This window comes from Sarcophilus harrisii, chromosome 2, assembly GCF_902635505.1.
Source record: "Sarcophilus harrisii chromosome 2, mSarHar1.11, whole genome shotgun sequence".
NCBI classification, from domain to species: domain Eukaryota; kingdom Metazoa; phylum Chordata; class Mammalia; order Dasyuromorphia; family Dasyuridae; genus Sarcophilus; species Sarcophilus harrisii.
The window spans coordinates 79,132,931-79,154,685 of record NC_045427.1 but is presented as its reverse complement, the minus strand read 5'-3'; the positions used below and the strand labels follow the sequence as shown (position 1 = coordinate 79,154,685).

Sequence of the window (21,755 nt, the reverse complement as noted above, 5' to 3'; positions counted from 1 at the left end):
CACACACACACACACACCATGGTGCTGATTATCTGAATGGATATGCTTTGCCAAGAGTTTATACAAGGCAATGATTCCCTTGACTGCCACCCCACCTAGGAAACGTACTGTGATCCAGTAGTCTTGGAAGTCAGAGAAAGACTAAAATTCTGTCTATGATTCTTCTTCATGAGTTACTTCTACATTCCTGCTTCCTTGTTTTCCCATTTGTAAGTCTGAAGAAACAGTACTAACATTTCACAGGAAGTTTGCGGCTAACATTAAGAAGTTGTGAATTTGCAACTGTTTTTAGAGTCTTGAAAATAGATTGTATTATTATTTTGATTCTCAAAAACTATTATTTGACAACATTGCTCCTAATTGTTTTTGTCTCTATCTGAGTCTCTATCTAGTTCTGTCTCTGTCTTTGTATCTCTTTTTTGTCTCTTGAGTCCGTTTCCCTGTCTCTAATTGTCATTTTATCTCTATCTCTTTCTCTATATCTCTGTCTCTCTTCCTCCTTCCATCCCTCATTCTAATTTTCTCATATCTAAACTTCCTTTATGATAACCCTGGCCAAATAGAATGGCCCTGAAATTATTGCTGAACTTTGGACTGATGCCAGATTTCAATATCTTGATCCCCTGAAGAGATCACGTTCTCTGAAGCATGATCAATATAAGTAATTTTTTGAGGCTTTACATTGATGAATAAAATAGCAGGAAAAAATAAAGAAAAAAAATTAACTGAAGAAAACACATTGGATTAATCGACAGTCAAGTTAAAAGTACATAGAGCCCAAGATGTAATACTTCTCTAATAGTAGAGATATTTTTCATTTGAGAAGGACATCCTTCTTCAGGAAACATTACAGTGGTATGATTTCTTATAGAAGGTACTAGATGAGTGCTTATTAGATTGGCATTCCACTGTACAGTTGATCTAAGAAGAGTAGGAGGAGAATCTCCAACTGTCTTCAGAAAAAGCAAAAAATTAGCAAGTCATTGTGCTTTTAGTTTGCTTTTTGTTCATTCACAGTTGAATAGATTTATGTTCTCAGAAGATGACCTTTATTGGCAAACGGTCGAGCAAGTTTTCTCTATGATCTACTGTTGAGAATAATTTTTTTAGACTTTTATAAATTGTTAATAAAAACAATATTAGGTGTCCTTCCTCTCGTTTAGGTGAAGAACAAAAGGTTCTAAATAGAAGCGCTGACTTCTTTTGTGAAAGCCTCTATAATGTAGGGTTTGTTCAAGTATCATGTAGATCCATTCTTATGAGTTTTCTGGCCATTGCCCTAATATATATTTTTAAAATGATCTTGAAAAAAAATCACAATTGAACAATAATCAGATTTCTTCAAGCATTTAAGTGTGTCAGCTTTGCTGGAACTATGTCATAAACTGGAATCAGTTGAGGAGGAACATACCCCCAAATACTCCTAGGAATTTGAAATATTCAAGGTTTTTTTGTTTGTTTGTTTTTGTTTTTTTTCTGGTAATATGTTATTTTAGTTTTTGTCCTTATCCTGGTTATATTTGTAGGCTTCTTACCTCCCAAGACCCATGACTGCAAACTTTATTTAATAATGGAATTCTCTTTTCCTACACTCATAAACTTTTGTTGAAGATGAAAGTCAGGTTTCTTGTATTTGTCTTTGCTACATTTGTTTTATACCATATAGTCCTTATCTCTGTCCAAAAGTCTCCTCACTATCAACTTGTTCATTGTTTTCTTCACTTGATTTGGTTTGATGATGATGTTGTAATGGTTGTATTCATCTGTGTCTGACTCTTTGTGCCCCATGTGTCATATGCCATGGGAAAAGATTTTCTTGGCAAGGACCTGGGGGTAGTTTGCCACTTTCTTCTCCAGTAGATTAAGGCAAATAGACATGACTCACATAGCTAGTGGGAGTCTGAGGGTGGATTTGAACTCAGGTCTTCCTGACTCCAGATCCAGCACTCTATCCACTGAGCCACTTAGCTGCCTCCTTGATGATGATATTGATCCTGCACTATCTCCAAATTTATTTTACCCTGACAAAACAATTCATTAGGAAAGACCTGGGCTCCCCTTTATGTCCGTTTTTTTCTCCATCTCTGAAGGGTCCATCCATTAACTTCAGTAGCCTGGTAAAAACTGCTGCATAACAATCTAGACTAAAAAACAAAACAAAACAAAACAAAAAATAAACAAACAAACAAAAAAAAAAAACCCAGAGCTCATGGTTAAGACTGTGTTTGCTGACTGAGGAAAACATTTTCTCCTTAATTTCCATAGGCATTGCTAAGATAATGGCCACTAGAACGCCATCAAATAGAATGGGCTGGTTGAGAAGTGTCCTTCCCTACAAGAAGCATTAGGAAAGGCTAAAATTAGTAATGCACAGAGATGGAATCTTGTATTGGTTAGTCTTAGAAAAATATCCAGCATTTGCTTAACTGTGGGCCTTAAAATCAGCTGAGATTATGTAGAAGCAGAAGGAAGAATCTGCTGGTAGACATGTTAATAATTCTAAAATACAGTCAATCTGAACTATAACCACAAACCATGCAATTCTCTTAAATGACTCCAGATATATTGTCAAAATATAACATCTTAGGAGTTGAATTCTGTAAGGAAAATAAACATTATTTGGATATTGTCCCACACCAATATTAACTGATATTACAGGAACAGAACTATTGTGATGCTTGAGGGGGAGTCATGATATCATTGGGATCATAGATCTAGAACTAAAAGGTACCTCAACTACCATCTAGTCCAACCTCCTTCATTATACAGATGGGTAAGCTGAGTTTTAGGAAAAGTAAGTGACTTACCCAAGATTGCATAGGTACTAAACATCAAAGGTAGCAATGGAACCCAGGTTTTCTAACTTTAGCATTAATGCTCTTTACCAGATACTGTGCTGAGGATACCCCTGATCAATCATATTTATTGCTCTCCTGTTAGATAAGGTCATTCTTTGTAGTAAAGCAAATGTTTTAGTTCCTGGATTCAGCCATCTTGCCATCTGCTCTCATTTAAAAGTTGTTGTTAGGCAGGCCTGTTTGCTCAAAAAGCAAGAATGGCACCTGGCACCTGGTACCTGGCAACATAGCCCCAAGGCATTTAGCTTATGGAAGAATCCCACCATCCTTCTGGCTGTAGCCCTGAAGTAGTTTCTTGCTTCTTTCTGTGGGGTATGAACTTATGTTTTGATAACTGTATATCAATATCCATCATAATTTTATATTTTATTTTTTGCATTTAAAATACTGTTTTGATAAGGGATTATATAGGCTTCACCAGCTTGGCAAAAGGTCTAGGGGGAAAAATGTTAAAGAACCCCTAATATAGAAGAACTTAACTCATTAGCACAGACATCAGTTAGAACCTGATGTCTTTTCACTATCCTTTGCTAATACCATTTTGCTCTTTTGAGCTCCTATATTATAACAGAGGATATGTAATTTTTTTTGCATGCCCAGCTCATTGTCTTAATTTTCTAAATGTTTGCAAAGTTGATTTTGATTGGATTTAACGTCTGTATTTAATAGCCTTGGCCAAGGATGTACCATGTTGTTGAATCATATCTCCATAGCCCCATTTGGGATTTTCTTGGTAAAGATAACAAAATGATTTGCTGTTTTCTTCTTTAGCTCATTTTATAGCTGAGAAAACTGAGACAACAGGGATAAGTGATTTGCCCAGAGCCACATAGCTGGTAATTTCTAAGGTCAGATTTGAATTCAGGTCTTCCTCACTCCAGGCCTGGCATTTTATCCAGTTGTACCACCTAGCTGCCCAGCATTGTCAAATAATGAGTATAAAGAAAAAGAAGCAGCATGCCAAAATATACCCAGCCATTCCATTCTAATATTTCTTGTTCAATTTTCACAGAAATATGTGTTTATAAAGAGAATTGGGAGTATCCTGAACCTATGCTTTAACATGATACTTGACAGGAAATGTCTGGGATAGAAACTTTGAAAGTGCCAATTTTTCAGGCCCAGTCATTTTAGAAGTGATAACCATATACAATTATGGTGCTCTTTGAGCCTTTTTTGAATGGGTATTTAGTGCAAGTTTTATAGCATGTTTTGAAAGAGGGATGGATAGTCTTTTCTCCTCCTCATGTTGTAAGTCCCTCCATCCTGGAAATGCAGTCCACCTGTTATATTAATATTTCGGCATATAGTACTTTCATCAGCTTTCTCTATTTCTATCAAGACTGCTTTTAAAAATTTATCCACAAAAGGAAAATGAGATAACTAGGTCCCCAAATCAGGGGAAGTAGTAGAGAGGATATTGGATTGGGAGCAACAGAGCATGATCACTAACCATCTATGTAAATCTTGGATGAATCATTTCACTTGTCTGGTCCTCAGTTTACTCATCTATTAAATGTGGCATTTGGTGAGACAGTCTTTAAAGTACTCTTCCATTTTAAAATTTTATAATTTATGAGTCCAAATATTGTTTTAGTAGAATGCTTTGAGTTGTTTTCCTAGTAGAAGTGATGAATTTTGACTGATCTATCTTTACCTAGTCAGTTTGGGAGCAATGGTACCCATTTATGAAGTGCTATATGAGAGTGATGCAAGTTTACAATGTGGATCTTTTAGACTGCACTGACCCTATAGGCATAAAATAGGGATGTTATTTAGTTATTAATAATTAACTTTACAATAGTAATTGTTTCTAGTAACTCATGAGCCTACATTGTGAAATAGAATTATTCATTCTGTGACTTCCTGGTTAAAGGCCAAGTTTACATAAACCTACAAATGATATCCTTCAATTGGTTTAAGTTGAGAAAGAGGCAGAGACTTCATTTCTCCATCACCTTTCCCCCTATCTCAATATAAAATGACTATTCAAAAGGCTGGCATTTCCCAAGAATCCCCTACAAGCTTCAAAAGAGACCATAAATACCTTGGGGCATTTACTTTTTTTTTTCCTTTTTCAAATTACTATTTATTTTTTAATATTTAAAAATAATTCCAAGTGGTAGTTTCTTTTTAAAATTTCCTTTTAAAAATAATGAATATTTATTTTTCTCCCTCCAACCTTCTAATTTAACAGTAGGCAAAGAAAAACAAAATCTTTATAACAAATATACATAGTCAAATAGAACAAATTCCCACGTTTGATATTTCAAATGTATATCTCGTTCTGCATCTTAAGTCCCTCATCTTTCTCTCAAGAAATACTTTCATCACTGGTCCCCTGAAGTTGTTGTCAGTCATTGAACTGATTACAATTCTTGAGTCTTAAGTAGCTGTTTATCTTGACACTGCTGTTGTCATTTTATACTGTTCTTGAGATTGGTTAGTCCTTACACCTTTCAAGTTGCTGTCCATAGGAATTCATCTGTCCATTCCGAAAATATTAACTTCCTACTATGTATCAAGTAGGGTAGCAGATTTTTGAGGATAACAGAAACAAAAAGGAATTTTATTAAATAATGGTATTTGAATTAGAAATCTCTAAAATGTTCTTCAGCTTTAAATTTCTCTAATTTATGAGTGTAAATATTGTTGTGATACAATGTGTTTTGAGTTGTTTTTCTAGCAGTGGTGATAGATTTTAACTAACCTATCTTTACCTGTCAATTCCTTCTGTGTGCTAAACTCTGCTCTAGTGCCAAAGATAACAATATAAAAGCTATGTCTTCAATTATTTCTCTTTTTTTGTTTCTGTATTCTCTAAATCTATGTCAATTAGTACATTCTGAATTTGTGAATGAATGGATGGTTAGATGAATGAATTCCTATGGACTTTAAAGAAGTGAAGACTCATCACTGTTGATCATTTTTCTTACTATAAAGTTGAAAACACATTGGATGCTACTCTTACAGTACATACTTCCTTTTTTTCATCTTTAAACATTACAAACGAGCTTTCACATTGTGTGTGTCTGTGTCTGTGTGTGTGTGTGTGTGTTTAACAAGATCTATTTCATAATCTACACAGAGCTGTCTGAACTTTGTCCTCCCATTATACTTACTAAGTGGTTCAATTCCTTTAAGCTTCAAGCGAATCTTATAATACATTTAAATTATTTTGGAAACTCTACTTTTTAGCTTGGAGTGGTTTTCTGATCCAGTCCACTTCGGATTTTGGAACTTTAGTGGTATTTTTTTTAATATATGGGAAAAGTGTTAAAAAGTAATGAATCCCCTATCATGGACGGATTAAAAGATAACTTCCTAAGAGAGCTTCCTAAGAGAGTTAGCATTCTGCCAACTGAGATGAGGCCATTGAATGCATTTGTTGGAACATCTCAGCCTGTTTGGAATATCACAGCTTTGAGGAAATTTTTCCATAAATATTCCGGAGGGAAATAGGGTTCAAATATAGTGTAGGGATGAGATGCTTGTCTGAGACCTGATGGAACAAGTGAAAGGAAAGTTGTATTTTGATCTAACCAATATCAAAAAAACTCCTCCAGTTCCATTTCATATTCTGCAAAAATCTGAATAGTGTTTGGTCTGAAATAGGACTGCAACTGGGTCGTTGTCGAGTTATATAACTTGTTATTGAACCCATCATACTATGAACTATTCTTCCTATAGGGAAATCTCCTTCCATGATATTGTCCTATCTTCTAGGCTTTTCTTTAGCTAGGGCCTCCAAATAAAAGCTCAGTGGGATGGTTTTATGGTTCTAGCATGGAATTTTGAATGGCATGGTAAAGTGATGTTTACCCACATAACTGTGGTTGCTGAGTCAATTAAGTTGATTTTTCAGTCTTTTTATCTTTAAATGGTTTGATTTCCATAACTCTGTTTTCAATGTATATTTATTTTGTAACTCCCATCTCTAAGCCACACATATGGATTAGATTATAATTATTATTACTGAATCATTTCTCTGTGTCTCTGTGTGTTTCTGTCTCTGTGTCTCTGTCTCCATCTTCATCTTTCTCTCTCTCTCCCCCTCTCCTCCTTAGTCTTTGTCTTTTTATCTCATGTGTTTCAGATTGATCATGGAAAAGTATGACAATAGTATATAAACATAATATTTTATGGTTCATAATGATGATTTCATACTTGGTCAGGATCCTTATGATATATTACAACCAGACTTGCAGAAAACTACTCATTTTCCTTTTCCTTTCACTGATTTATTAAAGATTCACCATTTTAAAGTTGAATTTGTAGATAGATGTATAGTTGGCTATAAAGGGAAAGAATGAAGATGCTAATCTGTCATGGCACCCATGTTTGCTAACAATAAGGAGGAATCCTGTACTTATTCAAAGTATATCCTGAATATTATATTTGTTTTTGAAATATATCACTTCAATCTTTGTTTCAAAGGAAGCTTTTGTTTCACTGTTACTTGTTTTTAAAGAAAGGCATAGTTTTAATCACAGAGTGACATGTTTTACTGAAGTAAAAGTTCAAGTAAAATTAGACCATCAATGATGTGTTTTGTATATTTTTTACATAATACACAGTACAAAGTAGAATCCAAAGTTAATTATTCCCATCAGGTTTTGTGTTCACATATTCCTCTTTTCCCCAAATGTATACATTTCAAAGCTACAATTTAGACAAGAGAGTTTTAGCTAAAGTTGCTGAACAGTGAGATGCTAACTCAAAAACTAGGGGAGGAAGGAAGAGATTCATTTGCATCAACTAGGGAAAATATTTAATGCTTCAAAAGTTTTCTTATTATCTATTAATATGCACAAATATGCATTTAGTGGGGCAAGACTATAATTGTGCTTTTCATTTCTGTAATTCATGAGCAAGCAGCAAGTCCTGGGATGAAAATTCATCCTTTAAAATTTAAAAGACTGTTTAATACCTGACGACTCCTAGAAGAATAAGTCAACAGAGGGTTTGTGATTATTAAATGTGTACAAATCAGTGATAGAAAAAAAATTTTATCTGAGGTGATTGAGGCCAATTCCAATAAACTTGGGATGGTGAGAGCCATCTGCATCAAGAAAGAAGACTGTGGAAACTGAATGTGGATTACAACATAGTATTTTTATTTTTTTGTTGTTGTTTCCTTCCTTTTTAATTTCTCATTTTTTCCCTTTTTGATCTGATTTTTCTTGTTCAGCATGAAAAATGTGGAAATATGTAGAGAAAAACTATATATGTTGAACCTATATTGGATTACTTGCTGTCTAGGGAAAGGGGTGGAGGAAAGAGGAGAAAAATTTGGAACACAAGGTTTTTTGCAAGGGTGAATATTTAAAAAAACTATCTTTGCATATATTTTGAAAATAAAAAAAACTTTTTTTAAATTTTTAAATTTTTAAAAATGTTGTCTTATCTGAAATGCTCTGATCTCTTTCCCCCCCCCCCCCTGCTTTTCTGTATATAGGTTGGGACAATTGGAAATTTGTTCAAGCAGCAACCATGATGAAATTAAGTCATTCACAGACCCTTCCACTGGGATATTTATTAAGCACAGTGGCTCTCTTGCTTTTCCATCTGGACAAAATAAGTGCTGAGACTGAAGGTGAAGGAACTGGAAATGAGACAAATGAATGTACTGGCTCTTATTATTGTAAGAAAGGTGTGATTTTACCCATTTGGGAACCCCAAGATCCTTCCTTTGGAGATAAAATTGCTAGAGCTACAGTGTATTTTGTGGCTATGGTCTACATGTTCCTGGGGGTATCCATCATTGCTGACCGATTCATGTCCTCAATAGAAGTCATCACATCCCAAGAAAAAGAAATAACCATTAAAAAACCCAATGGAGAGACCTGCAAGACCACAGTGAGGATTTGGAATGAGACTGTTTCCAACCTAACATTAATGGCTTTGGGCTCCTCAGCACCTGAGATCCTTCTTTCTGTGATTGAAGTTTGTGGCCATAACTTTACTGCTGGAGATCTTGGTCCTAGCACCATTGTTGGAAGTGCTGCATTCAATATGTTCATTATCATAGCTCTCTGCGTCTATGTGGTTCCTGATGGAGAGACAAGGAAGATTAAACATTTGCGTGTGTTCTTCGTGACTGCTGCATGGAGCATCTTTGCCTATACCTGGCTCTATATGATTCTGTCTGTCATATCGCCAGGGGTTGTAGAAGTCTGGGAAGGTTTGCTTACTTTCTTCTTCTTCCCCATCTGCGTTGTGTTTGCTTGGATTGCAGACAGAAGGCTTCTGTTTTACAAATATGTCTATAAGAGGTATCGAGCTGGCAAGCAAAGGGGAATGATCATTGAACATGAAGGAGACAGGCCCATTGCCAAAAGTGAAATTGAAATGGATGGGAAAGTGATCAGTTCTCATGTCGATAACTTCTTGGATGGTGCTCTTGTTCTGGAAGTTGATGAGAGAGACCAAGATGATGAGGAAGCTAGGAGAGAAATGGCCAGGATCCTGAAGGAGTTGAAACAGAAACACCCAGAAAAGGAAATTGAGCAGTTAATAGAATTAGCCAACTACCAAGTCCTAAGTCAACAGCAAAAGAGTCGGGCGTTCTATCGTATCCAGGCTACCCGTCTAATGACAGGGGCTGGAAATATTTTAAAGAGACATGCTGCAGACCAAGCCAGAAAAGCTGTCAGCATGCATGAAGTCAATACCGAAGGGACAGAAAATGAACCAGTCAGCAAGATCTACTTTGAGCAGGGGACTTATCAGTGTCTTGAGAACTGCGGCACGGTGGCTCTCACCATTATACGTAGTGGTGGCGATTTGACCAATACTGTTTCTGTTGACTTCCGAACAGAAGATGGCACAGCTAATGCAGGCTCTGATTATGAATTTACTGAAGGTACTGTGGTCTTCAAACCTGGAGAGACTCAAAAGGAAATCCGCGTGGGTATCATTGATGATGATATTTTTGAAGAAGATGAGAACTTCCTCGTGCACCTCAGTAATGTCAAAGTGTCATCAGAGGGAACCGAAGATGGAATCCTGGATGCCAATCACATAATGAATTACGCTTGCCTGAGTTCTCCCCATACTGCCACTGTCACCATTTTTGATGATGATCACGCAGGCATCTTTACTTTTGAGGAACCTGTGACACATGTGAGTGAAAGTATCGGCATCATGGAGGTCAAAGTGTTAAGAACATCTGGAGCACGAGGAAATGTTATTGTTCCCTACAAAACGATCGAAGGCACTGCTCGTGGTGGAGGAGAGGACTTTGAGGATACCTGTGGAGAGCTGGAATTCCAAAATGATGAAATTGTGTAAGTACTACCATTTTCATGATATTTTAAACTGCTTATTTTACAAGACTACCCTGAATATGTCAATCTTGAGCTAAATACTGCTTGCTTGGAAGAGTACACTGATATATATCATCACACTATGATGTAATGAATAATTTATATAAATTATTCATTACATCATAGTGTGATGATATATATAAGTAAAAGCTACCTTCTCTCATTACCAGTAATGTTTTTAAAATACTTGAAAAAATGTTCTGAAAGACTCTTTGCCCAACATATCAGTGTACTCTTCCAAGCAAGCAGTATTTAGCTCAAGATTGAATTTTATGAATCCATGGTAATTTGAAGACTACAAAGCCTAATGACAGAGCTTTTAATTTCTAGATATTTAGTTATGAGTTCATATGGTGGTATTATGAAAGGTACCAGACAAACACCACTGGAAAAGAAAATTTCATTTATTCAAAACATAACAAAAGCAAAGTCAGATTTTCTTTCCACATGTTCTTATTGTCTAGGTTTCTCCTTAATGATCTGGAAAGTACAGTTTAACCTGTGAATTTACACTCCATGTACCTATTGTTTTGAGGGATTTCATAGATTAGTGACTTGTCTATGATTATGTGGCCAATATAATGTTTTTCTAAGACCAGTTCTATATGCACTCTACTATACCACCTACCTTTTTAGAGTATATTTAAAATGAGGGCATTAAATTTACTGAAGATTACACATTGGTATTACTAGATAAAGAGTAGACAAAGTGCTGAGGAGGTTTTCCTGGGGAGTTTTATTGTCAGGATTCTGAACTATTATCAACATAGATGCATTTTCTCTTTCCTATTGCCACTGTCACATTCCATATTATGAATACCTCAATACATTTTCCAATTTTTCTCAATTAGATGATATTCAATTAAGAAATTAATGGAATCAATAATGAAGGTCTTGATCAAGCTAAAGCTGTATTGCATGTCCTTTGATAGATTGAATAAAACAGATTTAAAATATAGATGGTTATGTTTAGGCTTCAGATATTCCCCTCTGGAACACTTGATTCCTCGCTTCTATTAAAACTAATATACTTGATTAGTATTCATTTTGAATGCAGGTTTATTCTAACTGATATGCTATCCAAAACTCTTGACTTAGCCATAAATAAACAACTTTTCAGTCAGAATATATAGATTAAAAAAAAAAAAGAAAGAAAAGCAAGAATGATGGTAACTTGATGGAATAATTTATTCTGCCAAGCTCCATTTAAAACACTGAACATGCACAATTAGATTGATTTTAATTGTCCACCAAAAGCAATAGTATCAATCTTTAACTTTGGTACTGTATTCACTCTTGAAAATTGGTCAGCATTTCAGTACAGGATTTCTTTGGATTCCAAATTGTAAATTATTTTAAGCATATCAAAACCCATATTAGTGCTCTGAGAGTTCTGTGATGGTAAGAAATTGTACTGCATTAGTGAATTTTATAGTAAATACTTTTGATTGAATATGATAAGAGGTACCTGAGCCTATATTCTCTTTGGCTACTAGGATTTAGTGGAAATGTGTTTAATGGGATCTACCACTAAGTATCTTAGTAACTATCACTACTTACTATGAATTTTCCTTTTCTTATCCCTTCACATAATTACTTATATCAATAAAGTTCCTCAAGTTTCTGGCCTATTCCTCATCATATCTCAGCATCACTTGAATTTGTTCATCATTTCATGAGGCTAAGCATACAATCTCTACTCTCTGCTTGGTAATGCTTCTTTTTGAATGTTTCAAACCCTCCAAATGAAAATTACTGGAAAGGCACTGATTTCATGGTTATATTACCCAAAGAATTCATTACTTAAGATGAAAATCAAATATAATCTAATGAGAAATAGACATGAAATGGGTATTTTATGTTATTCCTTCTTTGAACACATATATCACTGGTCACGGTTTGAGGTAAGATTAATTACTTATCTTTGACATTTTTATTCCTGGAAAAAAAAAAAAAAACTACTTATTCCAAGTGTCTAATTTAATGCACTCATTTTTATATTCATGTATATGAAGTCTTTTAAGTTGACCTTTAATGCTAAAAATACTTACAGAGATTGATAATTGCTAAAAGGTACCCTTGTTTCTGGTAAAATGCAAGTTCAGGATGCCATTAAAATGATTAAAAGGGGGAAAAAATAAGACCCTGTTAAATTCTTACTTTAAAACTAACACATTCTTTATACATAATACTTCTAAAACCTAATCTATGATAGAAATCAATTCCAAAATAGCTGATCTTGAAATTAATTTATTGATGTTCTAGATAATATTTTACTTAATTAAAATAAGAGATAAAATCATTAGCTATATTTAGATCGATATTATCCATATATTTCAAGTGCTAATAATTAATGGATGTTAATGTTGCTAAATAAATACATTTCTTTTGTTTTATTTTTTCCTTTTTGCTGAGGTAATTGGGGTTAAGTGACTTTGCCCAGGGTCATACAGCTAGGAAGTGTTAAGTGTCTGAGACCAAAATTGAACTCAGGTCTTCCTGACTTCAAGGCTGGTGCTCCACTGTACCACCTAACTGCCCCCTACATAAATAAATTTCTAATACTTAACATTAAATTGCCTTCCCGGAAATGCTAGGATTTATTTGCTAATATAAACATTAGATGATTATTTAATCATAATTTATATTATTAATTAAATTATTTTTAATTATATTAAATTATAATTTGTATTATATTATATATAATATATTATATAATTAATAATATAATTATATTATATAATATTATATATTATAATTTAATTATATGTAATTAGTAATTTATTCTACTAAGCTATATAGAACAATGGAATGTTTAAAATGAGTATCTTGTCCAAGTTTTCCTTTCTTTTTGATTTAGTCTGTTCTATTAAAAATGACTAGTAGACTAATACAAATCTGATCCATGTAGAAATTTATCTAGGAAAAATAAAAGAAACCAAAATATGAAAAAGAATAAAACAGAAGATAAAAAAACAAAATAGAAACTAAAATATGAAAGAGTTAAATATAGACCCAAGAAAATACCAAGAACAAAGAATTCAGGAAAGTAAAGCCATTGACTGAAAAACAAAATGAAACAAAACATAGTAAGGTGGTCTATTCAAGGTCATCCAATAAACAAAGAGTGGAGAAATGATTGTTTTTTAAGGTCATAGTAGATAATTTATCTGTGAACTAGATATGGAACTTGAGGGGTAGCATGGCCCTGAAATTACTTAGTTTTTTTGTTTTGTTTTGTTTTGCTTTTCTGAGAGTGAGAGTCAACTGATTCTCCTAATATATTCTTTAGGACCTGGTTTTAGCTCATACTATTCAGATCCACATTAATCTGTGAATGATCTAGATAAATAAGTATCAGAGAGGCCCAAAAGAACTATTCACTGAAGTTGCATATCCACATTAGTGATTACATTTTAGTTGATCTTTGCAGATTTTTTTCCTATTGTTTTTGTCTTTCTTTTTGCTCTTGCCATGTGATTTTTTCTGGCATATACCTAAAATGCAACTCCTTTATTACCTTTCTATCATGGCCTGCAAAAGTCTTGTTACTTTAAATATGCATATATGAGGGTCCTGGGAATGCAGCTCTCTCTTAACTACTTAAAATAGTGAATTGCAGTTTTTGCCTCCTTTTTATATATTCTAATTAATTACAACAGAAAAACCCTAAGAGACGCTCAAGAAAATCGGTGCTAGATAAAAAATGCACCATTTAGTTATACAGATTATAATAAATAATAATTCACTTGTATTTGGATATTTGAACTCAGTGATACTCTTTATCACTTAAGCAAATTTAGAGCATTTACTTGCTTTCTCCAGGTCCTGGCTTCCTCCTCTGGAAAATGAAGTGCTGCATATGCATGGGTGTGTTTTTGTATGGTTCTCAACTTAAGAAAACTAGACCTGAGGTTGCAATGCAGTAGGAAATCTCAGATTGGGAAATTCCTTTTACAAATGCTAGATAACACTTTCTCAGAAATTTACATAATTTTAAAGAGTTGCCTGGAAGATTAAGAAGTTTAAAAGTGAGTGACTTGCCCAGGAAAACATAATCAGTATGTATCCAAGGGAGGATTTCAACCTAAGATGTTCCTGACTCAGAAGCCAGCTCTATATTCCATTAAAACACCTTTTAGGTAAATTGGATTCCAAATACACTTTTGTAAAATTAGAATTCAACATACACTTGTGTTGGGAATGTTTTTCTTGTTTTTCCTCTACTAGATCAAAGAAAAAGAAATTAAAATGTGTTTTTAAGGCTAAAATTAGCAAGTATCCTATGACATTAACTTTAATTCTCTTTATACAAAACCAATGTTCAGATGTCTTACTTTGCATATGAACAAAGTAGTATTTTTTTCTACTTTCAATTCAATTAACAGATTTATTATAAGCTTAGAAGATATTGTTAGTTAAGTGGAAGAGTCATATTACTCTTTTTTATGACTTAAAATCCAGAGCTACTGTAATTCCTTCATAATCCTTGGTTATGGGGTGGTACTTAATAGCAACACAGGTGACAATGATAGAAATTAGAATTTGTAAGATACCATTAAACAAAATACAGTCTTAAGAAACCAAAGTTATAAGGACAACTTTTTGTTTTCCCACGTTGGAGGTCATAAACTTAATCTGACCCAGTTTTCAAGGGAGCTACTCAATGAGTAATAGAGATATAGAACAGATTAGATTTTAGCTATTTCAAAAATAAATTGAAAGCTGGCCTTGTTCCAGATTTCTTGTATTAAAGTGAGGAAATTGAAATGAAATTCAGTCACCTTGCCTCTTTATTAAAAATTGACTTCTATCCTATCATGGAGCCATTGGTGTGTTCTAGAATACACTAATGAGTCATTGGCATTTAGCAGAAAGAATGTTTTTCCCATGGTTCTGGAGGTCAGAACTTAGACTAAATGACAGGGTGTGACAAGGAGACCGTATTCTCCTTCCTAAATACAAGCAAGAATTTCTAATAATTAGAAATGTCAAAAATGGAATGAATTGACTTTGTAGGTAGTACCTGTCCCATTATTGAAGGTGTTTTAACAAAGACTAGGCATTCATTAATTGGGTATTTTAAATTCAGAAGGATCAGCTCTGAGCCTGACAGCCCCCCTTGCAACAATCCCTGCTCATAGTACTTACATGTGATAATTACTTAAGAAACTTTGGTAAGCCATTCAGAATTGGCCCCCTGGCCAATGGAGAAAGTTACTGGTTTAAGAAACATTTGGTGACTGAAACATTCAGTTGGCATTCATTGAACACAATTCTGATAGTTCAGCATTATTATTTTACCATTGAAATAGTTAACAAAACTTTTTTATATCATCATATTTTATTAAATATTTATAATAAACATCTAATTTTAATAAAAGTATACATGACACTTATTTTCTACATAATAGCCTAGACTATAGTGATAAGTCCTTTCCCTTAGCAGATATAATAGGGATTTTCTGATTTTGCAGAAGCTTCGTTTCAGTGTGTTAGTTTTAAGGAAGCTAGTGATATTTCCAACTAATTCTTGCATATCTATCACGTACATTATTTTTTCTGTTCCTGGTTATTTTTCCCTTCTGCTTTCTCTTCTCCCATTCTGATTCCTTGCATGAATTGCTTGTTTATTTGTTCTTGTGATTTTGGGCTATGATGTCTATAGAAGATAAAGATAAATGTTCCTGAAGGCTCATGTTACATTTAATTTTCAATGAAAAATAAATATTTGTTGGCTGGTTCCCTAAAATAGCCAACTTGGTTTCTTTCTGGGAAATAATTCTGAAGATAATAATTATTCCTAAACATTTACTTAAAATGACAAAATTTTGCATATATAAATATAATGATCAAAGTTGGCCTTGGAGAAGATTCAATAAATTTACCAACCTTTCTTCTTTGTACAGGATATTGCACTTGCTGTCAGACACAGATGATATGTTGGGTGGTTTTATTGAACTTGACTTTTTTTCCCTTTCTTTTTAAATCTTGGCCACAAAGGATGATTTGCTAGGGAGGGAGAAAGGAAGATTATATTCAGAAATTAAAGCAATGTAAAATAAAAGATGTCCATTTAAAGATCCTTTAAAAATATAATGCTTTCGTACAATAAAATAGTTCTTTCAAGTACTTTGGTACAATTGAAGTAGTTCTTCCTTGGATAAATAACGATTATTAGAAGGGATCAACACCATTTTTTTGATGTGTTAGAAAAATATGAATCAGAATTAGGGAAGTCATTCATGGGTCTTTGGGTGAATTATATGTTTAAAATTAAATAAACAGCATAGTTCTCCAACTCCCAATAAATTTCTGAATCCCTCTCAAATTCCCAATAAAGGAAAAATACATTCTTGTCAACAAGATGAACTGCCAATAATGAACAATTGTTTTCTTCCATTCTTTTGCAGAACAGATATTTCTATACTTATTGAAAGGTTTTGCTTGTTTTTCTTAATTTTATCTTTATATTTCTCAAATATCAGGATCCTCAATACTTCTTCAGGGAGACAATTAACTTTGCTGTTACTCTGAATATTTTTTGAGGGGGAGTACTCTTTTAGTTTATAAACTCATTCCCTGTTATGTCTCATAAGCCAATTCCCATAAAATCTCAGTCCCTCTTTAATTTTAAAGGCTCTAAAAAGATTTCATAATTTGCTAAGAGCTTCAGAACTTGGAAAATCCTATTATACATGTGTCAGGCATGAGCCAATCTCTAGAATGTTATTGTTTAGTTGGGTCCAACTTTGTGACCTCATGGACCAGTTAATCCTTGGGGTTTTCTTGGCAAAGATACTGAAATAGTTTGCCATTTCCTTCTGTAATTTTATGAGGACAGGGGTTAAGAAACTTGCCTGGGGTCACACAGTTAGTCTGCCACCTTATTTGAATTCTGATCTTTCTGAGGACAGCCCCTGTGCCCTAAACTCTATACTATCTAGCTACCCCTTTACAATATGATGGGTTTAAAAATGTCTGTTTCAGAGCCTGTCTTTTTTTTTTCCTAACCCACCCCACATTCTGCAGGGAAAGTTGATGCTTCTGCTTTATTAAGGGAGAAGAAATTAGTTAATTTTGCCTGTGACCTTTTTTTGGTCTCCTTCATGATGATGCCTTTGTTTAAAAAGTTATTCACAGTGATGGGCTGAGAATCTGGGAAGGGGGTTATTCTGATTGTTTATATCTACATATATTTTGACCACTCTTCATTTTGCTTTTCATCAAATGCCACGAATGTGAAAGTTCAATCACATCTTTTGCTCTAAAGTTCTGTAGTGTAGGTGGGAGGAGGAGAAGAACAAATTTTGCAGAGGATAATAACAGTAAAAACAAATTCTTGTGATATAAAGCTGAAAGGGACAGCAGAGACCATCTAATCCCATTCCTTCATTTTATAGGTAGGTGCATTGAACAGAATGTAGGGTCTATAAATACCTGAGTTCAAATGTGGCCTGAGACACTTAACTAGCTTAGGGAATCTGGGAAAGTCAATTTTTATCTGCCTCAGATTTCTCAAATTTATAAAATGGGCATTTCTCCCTCACTTACACCACAGAGGAAACATTGCTTATCAATGTTGATTGTCCAATCAATTTGTTTCACTTCCCTATATAAAACACTTAGATTTTGAGGTAATTTTCCTGCAAAGAAAGTTGAGGTTAATTTTATGATTTCACATTTTTCATCAAATTATAGCACAAATGTATGAGTATTTTTTAAAAAATGTGTTACACGAACTTTCTATTTTATTTGCTGTGCAATGTGATACTTAAGAAATATCTGATTTGCTTAGAAGCTATCAGGCAGTTATTTGTATAATTATACCTTCCTGAAAACAATTGGGGTCTCTTTCTCCTTTTTCTGTATACAATCTTAGCTTAGATTCCATATGAGAATGGTACATCATCATCTATTTATACTCATCTCTGCTTCTATCCATTTAGTCATGTAGTGGTAGATATAAACATGTCTTCTAAATAAATGGCAACTTGAATAAAGACATTTTAAACAATTCTTGGCACACAGTAAACCTCAGCATGCCTTCCAGATCCTACTCAGAGGGCATGCATTTGTGTCATGCTGGGCAATGATATATAATAAGGCCTTATACAAGTTCCAGGAAATGAAAGTTTTTTCCTTTGCATTTGAAATGAGCCGCATATGGTGTTTGGCTTAAAGAAAAATAAAGGGGAATTAAGTAGATCAATGCTTGCAATTATTGATTTTTTTTCAACTGATTTATAGAGCTTCTCTTTGGTGAACAGGCAGGAGTCTGCTAAAGATTTTTGAGAGCCTAACCAAAAAAAAAATTTAAAAATACAATCAGATTGAATCTTGAGCATTCAGAGGAGACAGAAGTGGAATCAATAATATCTAAAATGTCCATCAATAGTATTCATCATCAGTAAAGCTTCATTTGAGAATTAATTCACAATGTTAATAACACTTGTAGAGTCTTAGGAGCTCACAGTATCTGTTGCTCTGTCTAAGAGTTTGAGCTCATACCAACAACCAGGCTTTGGGAGATCTGGGTAGTGATTTTGTATTTTAGCAGAATCTTTGTTGGAAGAATCACAGGAGAAATAAAAGTTGGAAGGGACTTTAGTAATTATTTAGTCCAACTGGTTAGTAAAAATGAAATCCACATTACAACATACTTAAAACATGGAAAACTTTTAAATAAAGGGAGCCTCCCCCATCCAAAGCAACCCATTACTCTTTGAAATAATCCTAACTAGGAAGCTGCCACACTTGTCAGTCCATGATTGTTTAGATTCAACATATAATGTCGAATTAACATTAGATTAATGCATTATAGGAGAATGTATTTTCATCTTTCTGTGGCAGGGACAGCAATCAGGTGAATGAGGCCATAGAGAAAGAGCTAATATGATTGCATTGTCCAAGGTACCTCTATCCTGATAACAACAAGCAGGATTACAGTTAATTTGAGTGATTATGTTGAAATTGGGAAGGGGGACCCCAAAAGTTTGGGGTCCTAGACTGGTGTATGAAGTGTCTTCAAATATTTGCAGGTTTGAACTCATCTCCTAATCAAGGGGCAAAGCTTTTATTGCTATAGTAAGGCCATTACAAAGCCAACTGAATTGTATGAGAATTCAGCAGAGAAAGGGAGACAAGGAGATACATTTATCCCATTTTTAAATCATAGATATGCTAATACTATGGCTCATAGGTAGGAAGGAGATTATTCCTGACAAGATTACCAGTCAGTGAAGAATTTAGTTTTATTCACTATTGTTGCCTCAAGATTTTCATCTGTGGGCCTGAGGCCCTATCCTGAGGCCAGAAGCTCTCTGACTAAGAAATGGTCAGAATCAGATAGATTAGGTGTGAGAGTTTCCTGAGGCAGAAAATCTAGAATCATTTATTGCCAGAATAGAAGACCCCCTAAAATCAGGGGACCACAAAATCATATTAGAGATTGATACAAAGGTTTTAGATTTCTGGAAAGAGACATTGAGAAAACAATCTGCTTATTTAATCAGTATATTCTGGAGCAATCTCATGAGTTCTCAAAGCAGAGAAACAGAATTCAAAGAAATGAAAAAGTTGTACACTAAAATGTATTTTCAGTTTGAGTGAAAATAGCATGAGCAAGGCTTCAAAATGGAAAAGGCAGGGAGCTCGATTTTAAGTATTTACATTCAATTCAGTTAAACCCAATCCAATGTATATGGTACTGTGATAAATCTTGAGAATTCAAAAACAAAAATGAAAATATCCCTGATTCCATGGGGGTCTCTATTAGGAGAATACAATATATAAATATATAAATATTTTACAGATATTTTGAATTTAGACTAGTTCTTCTTTCATTAGTGAAGGAAATTTTTGGTGAAAAAACTCCCTCTACCAATTTAATTTAGATAAGAAATTCATCTGTAATGAATTTTCTTAGAGACTTGTTCAGGATACTAAATATTAGATGGTTTATAGGTGAGGTGGGTGAGATAGCTATGTTTTTTTTAATAACTTTTTATTGCCAGAACCCATGCCAGGGTAATTTTTTACATTATCTCTTGCACTCACTTCTGTTCCGATTTTTCCCCTCCCTCCCTCCACCCCCTCCCCCAGGTGGCAAGCAGTCCTATACATGTTAAAGAGGTTACAGTATATCTTAGATACAATATATATGTGCAGAATCCAACAGTTCTCTTGTTGCTCAGGGAAAATTGGATTAGAAGGTATAAATAACCCTGGAGGAAAAACAAAAATGCAAGCAGTTTACATTCATTTCCTAGTGTTCTTTCTTTGGGTGTAGCTGCTTCTGTCCATCCTTGATCAATAGAAACCGAGTTAGATCTTCTCTTTGTTGAAGAAATCCACTTCCATCAGAATACATCCTCATACAGTATTATTGTTGAAGTATATAATGATCTCCTGGTTCTGTTCATTTCACTCAGCATCAGTTCATGTAAGTCTCGCCAATCCTCTCTCTATTCATCCTGCTGGTCATTTCTTACAGAACAATAATATTCCATAACATTCATATACCACAATTTACTCAACCATTCTCCAATTGATGGGCATCCATTCTGATAGCTATGTATGTTGAGTAGGTTTAAACTGAAGTCTATAAAGTCCAAGTTTAACCCTATCCATTCCATCATGCGACCTCTAACAGAGTTTGTTTTGTTTTGTTTTTTTCCCCTGGAGGTGGGATGGGAGCACTAACTCAGGGGTGAGGAAAGGCCTTGTCTTGTGTAAGATTGAAGATTCAATAGCTCTGACTTTGAGTAATTTCAATTTTTAGTGACTCAGTTTTCTCAAATGTAAAAATGGAAAGTGAACAAACTCTCCCTTCTCCACTCCCTACCCTCAGGAGGACAAACAAACAAAACAACAAAGCATTATGCTTTTACTGTGTACTCCACTGAATTGTGAGGAAAAAACTTTGTAAACCCTAAAGTCCTATACAAATGTGACCTGTTATTATTTGTAGTTAGTTTTCTTTTTCAAATGCTAATATATCTGTGAAGTATTCTGCTTTCCCAGAATAGTACAGTAAATAGAAGGGAAAAATTTATAGGCCTATTTTGATAGTTGCTGTGTAGAATGCTTTTAATGGTAAGTGGAGTCATACTTATCTTCAGTTATATATCATGATTGATGTGATTTTGGCCTGACTCATCTTTAGAACTGAGGTCAAAATGAAGGCATTTTCCTTCAAATTATAATACATGGTAATTTTTAGTGCTCCAATAACTTTGTTTTGCATTACATCACTCAGTTGTCCTCAGAAGTATTATCTCCACAATATTCTTTACCCACTGTATCAGACACATGGTCTCAATCCATTAGGAGTTTCTATTTTAGTGTCTGGAGCCTGGGATAAGGACTTAGGAGGCTTGTATTCAGTTCTTTCAAGCAGTGTTTAGCTTACAACTTAAAGTAAAGAATTTTAACTCCCAAAAGTGATTTTTGTAATAGGACTTGAAAGCTGAGATCCAATTTAATAGTTTTTGTTTTTTGCTTTGCTACTGTTTTTCTAATTCCTTCTCCCTTTTTCAACATCTACTTCCCACTGTGGCTCCCATTG

General features: G+C 34.1%; 1 protein-coding gene across 8 annotated transcripts in view; it reads left to right on the top strand.

Moving 5' to 3' along the window:
* The window catches only part of SLC8A1 (solute carrier family 8 member A1), a 428,962-nt gene that overhangs the window by 88,837 nt on the left and 318,370 nt on the right, over window positions 1–21,755 (top strand). For all 8 annotated transcript variants that reach the window (XM_031950394.1, XM_031950395.1, XM_031950399.1 and 5 more), the window contains exon 2: window positions 8,317–10,147. In XM_031950394.1, the coding sequence (XP_031806254.1) occupies window positions 8,352–10,147 (1,796 nt within the window). In that variant the 5' untranslated portion in view covers window positions 8,317–8,351. The remainder of the gene's footprint in view (window positions 1–8,316; window positions 10,148–21,755) is intronic.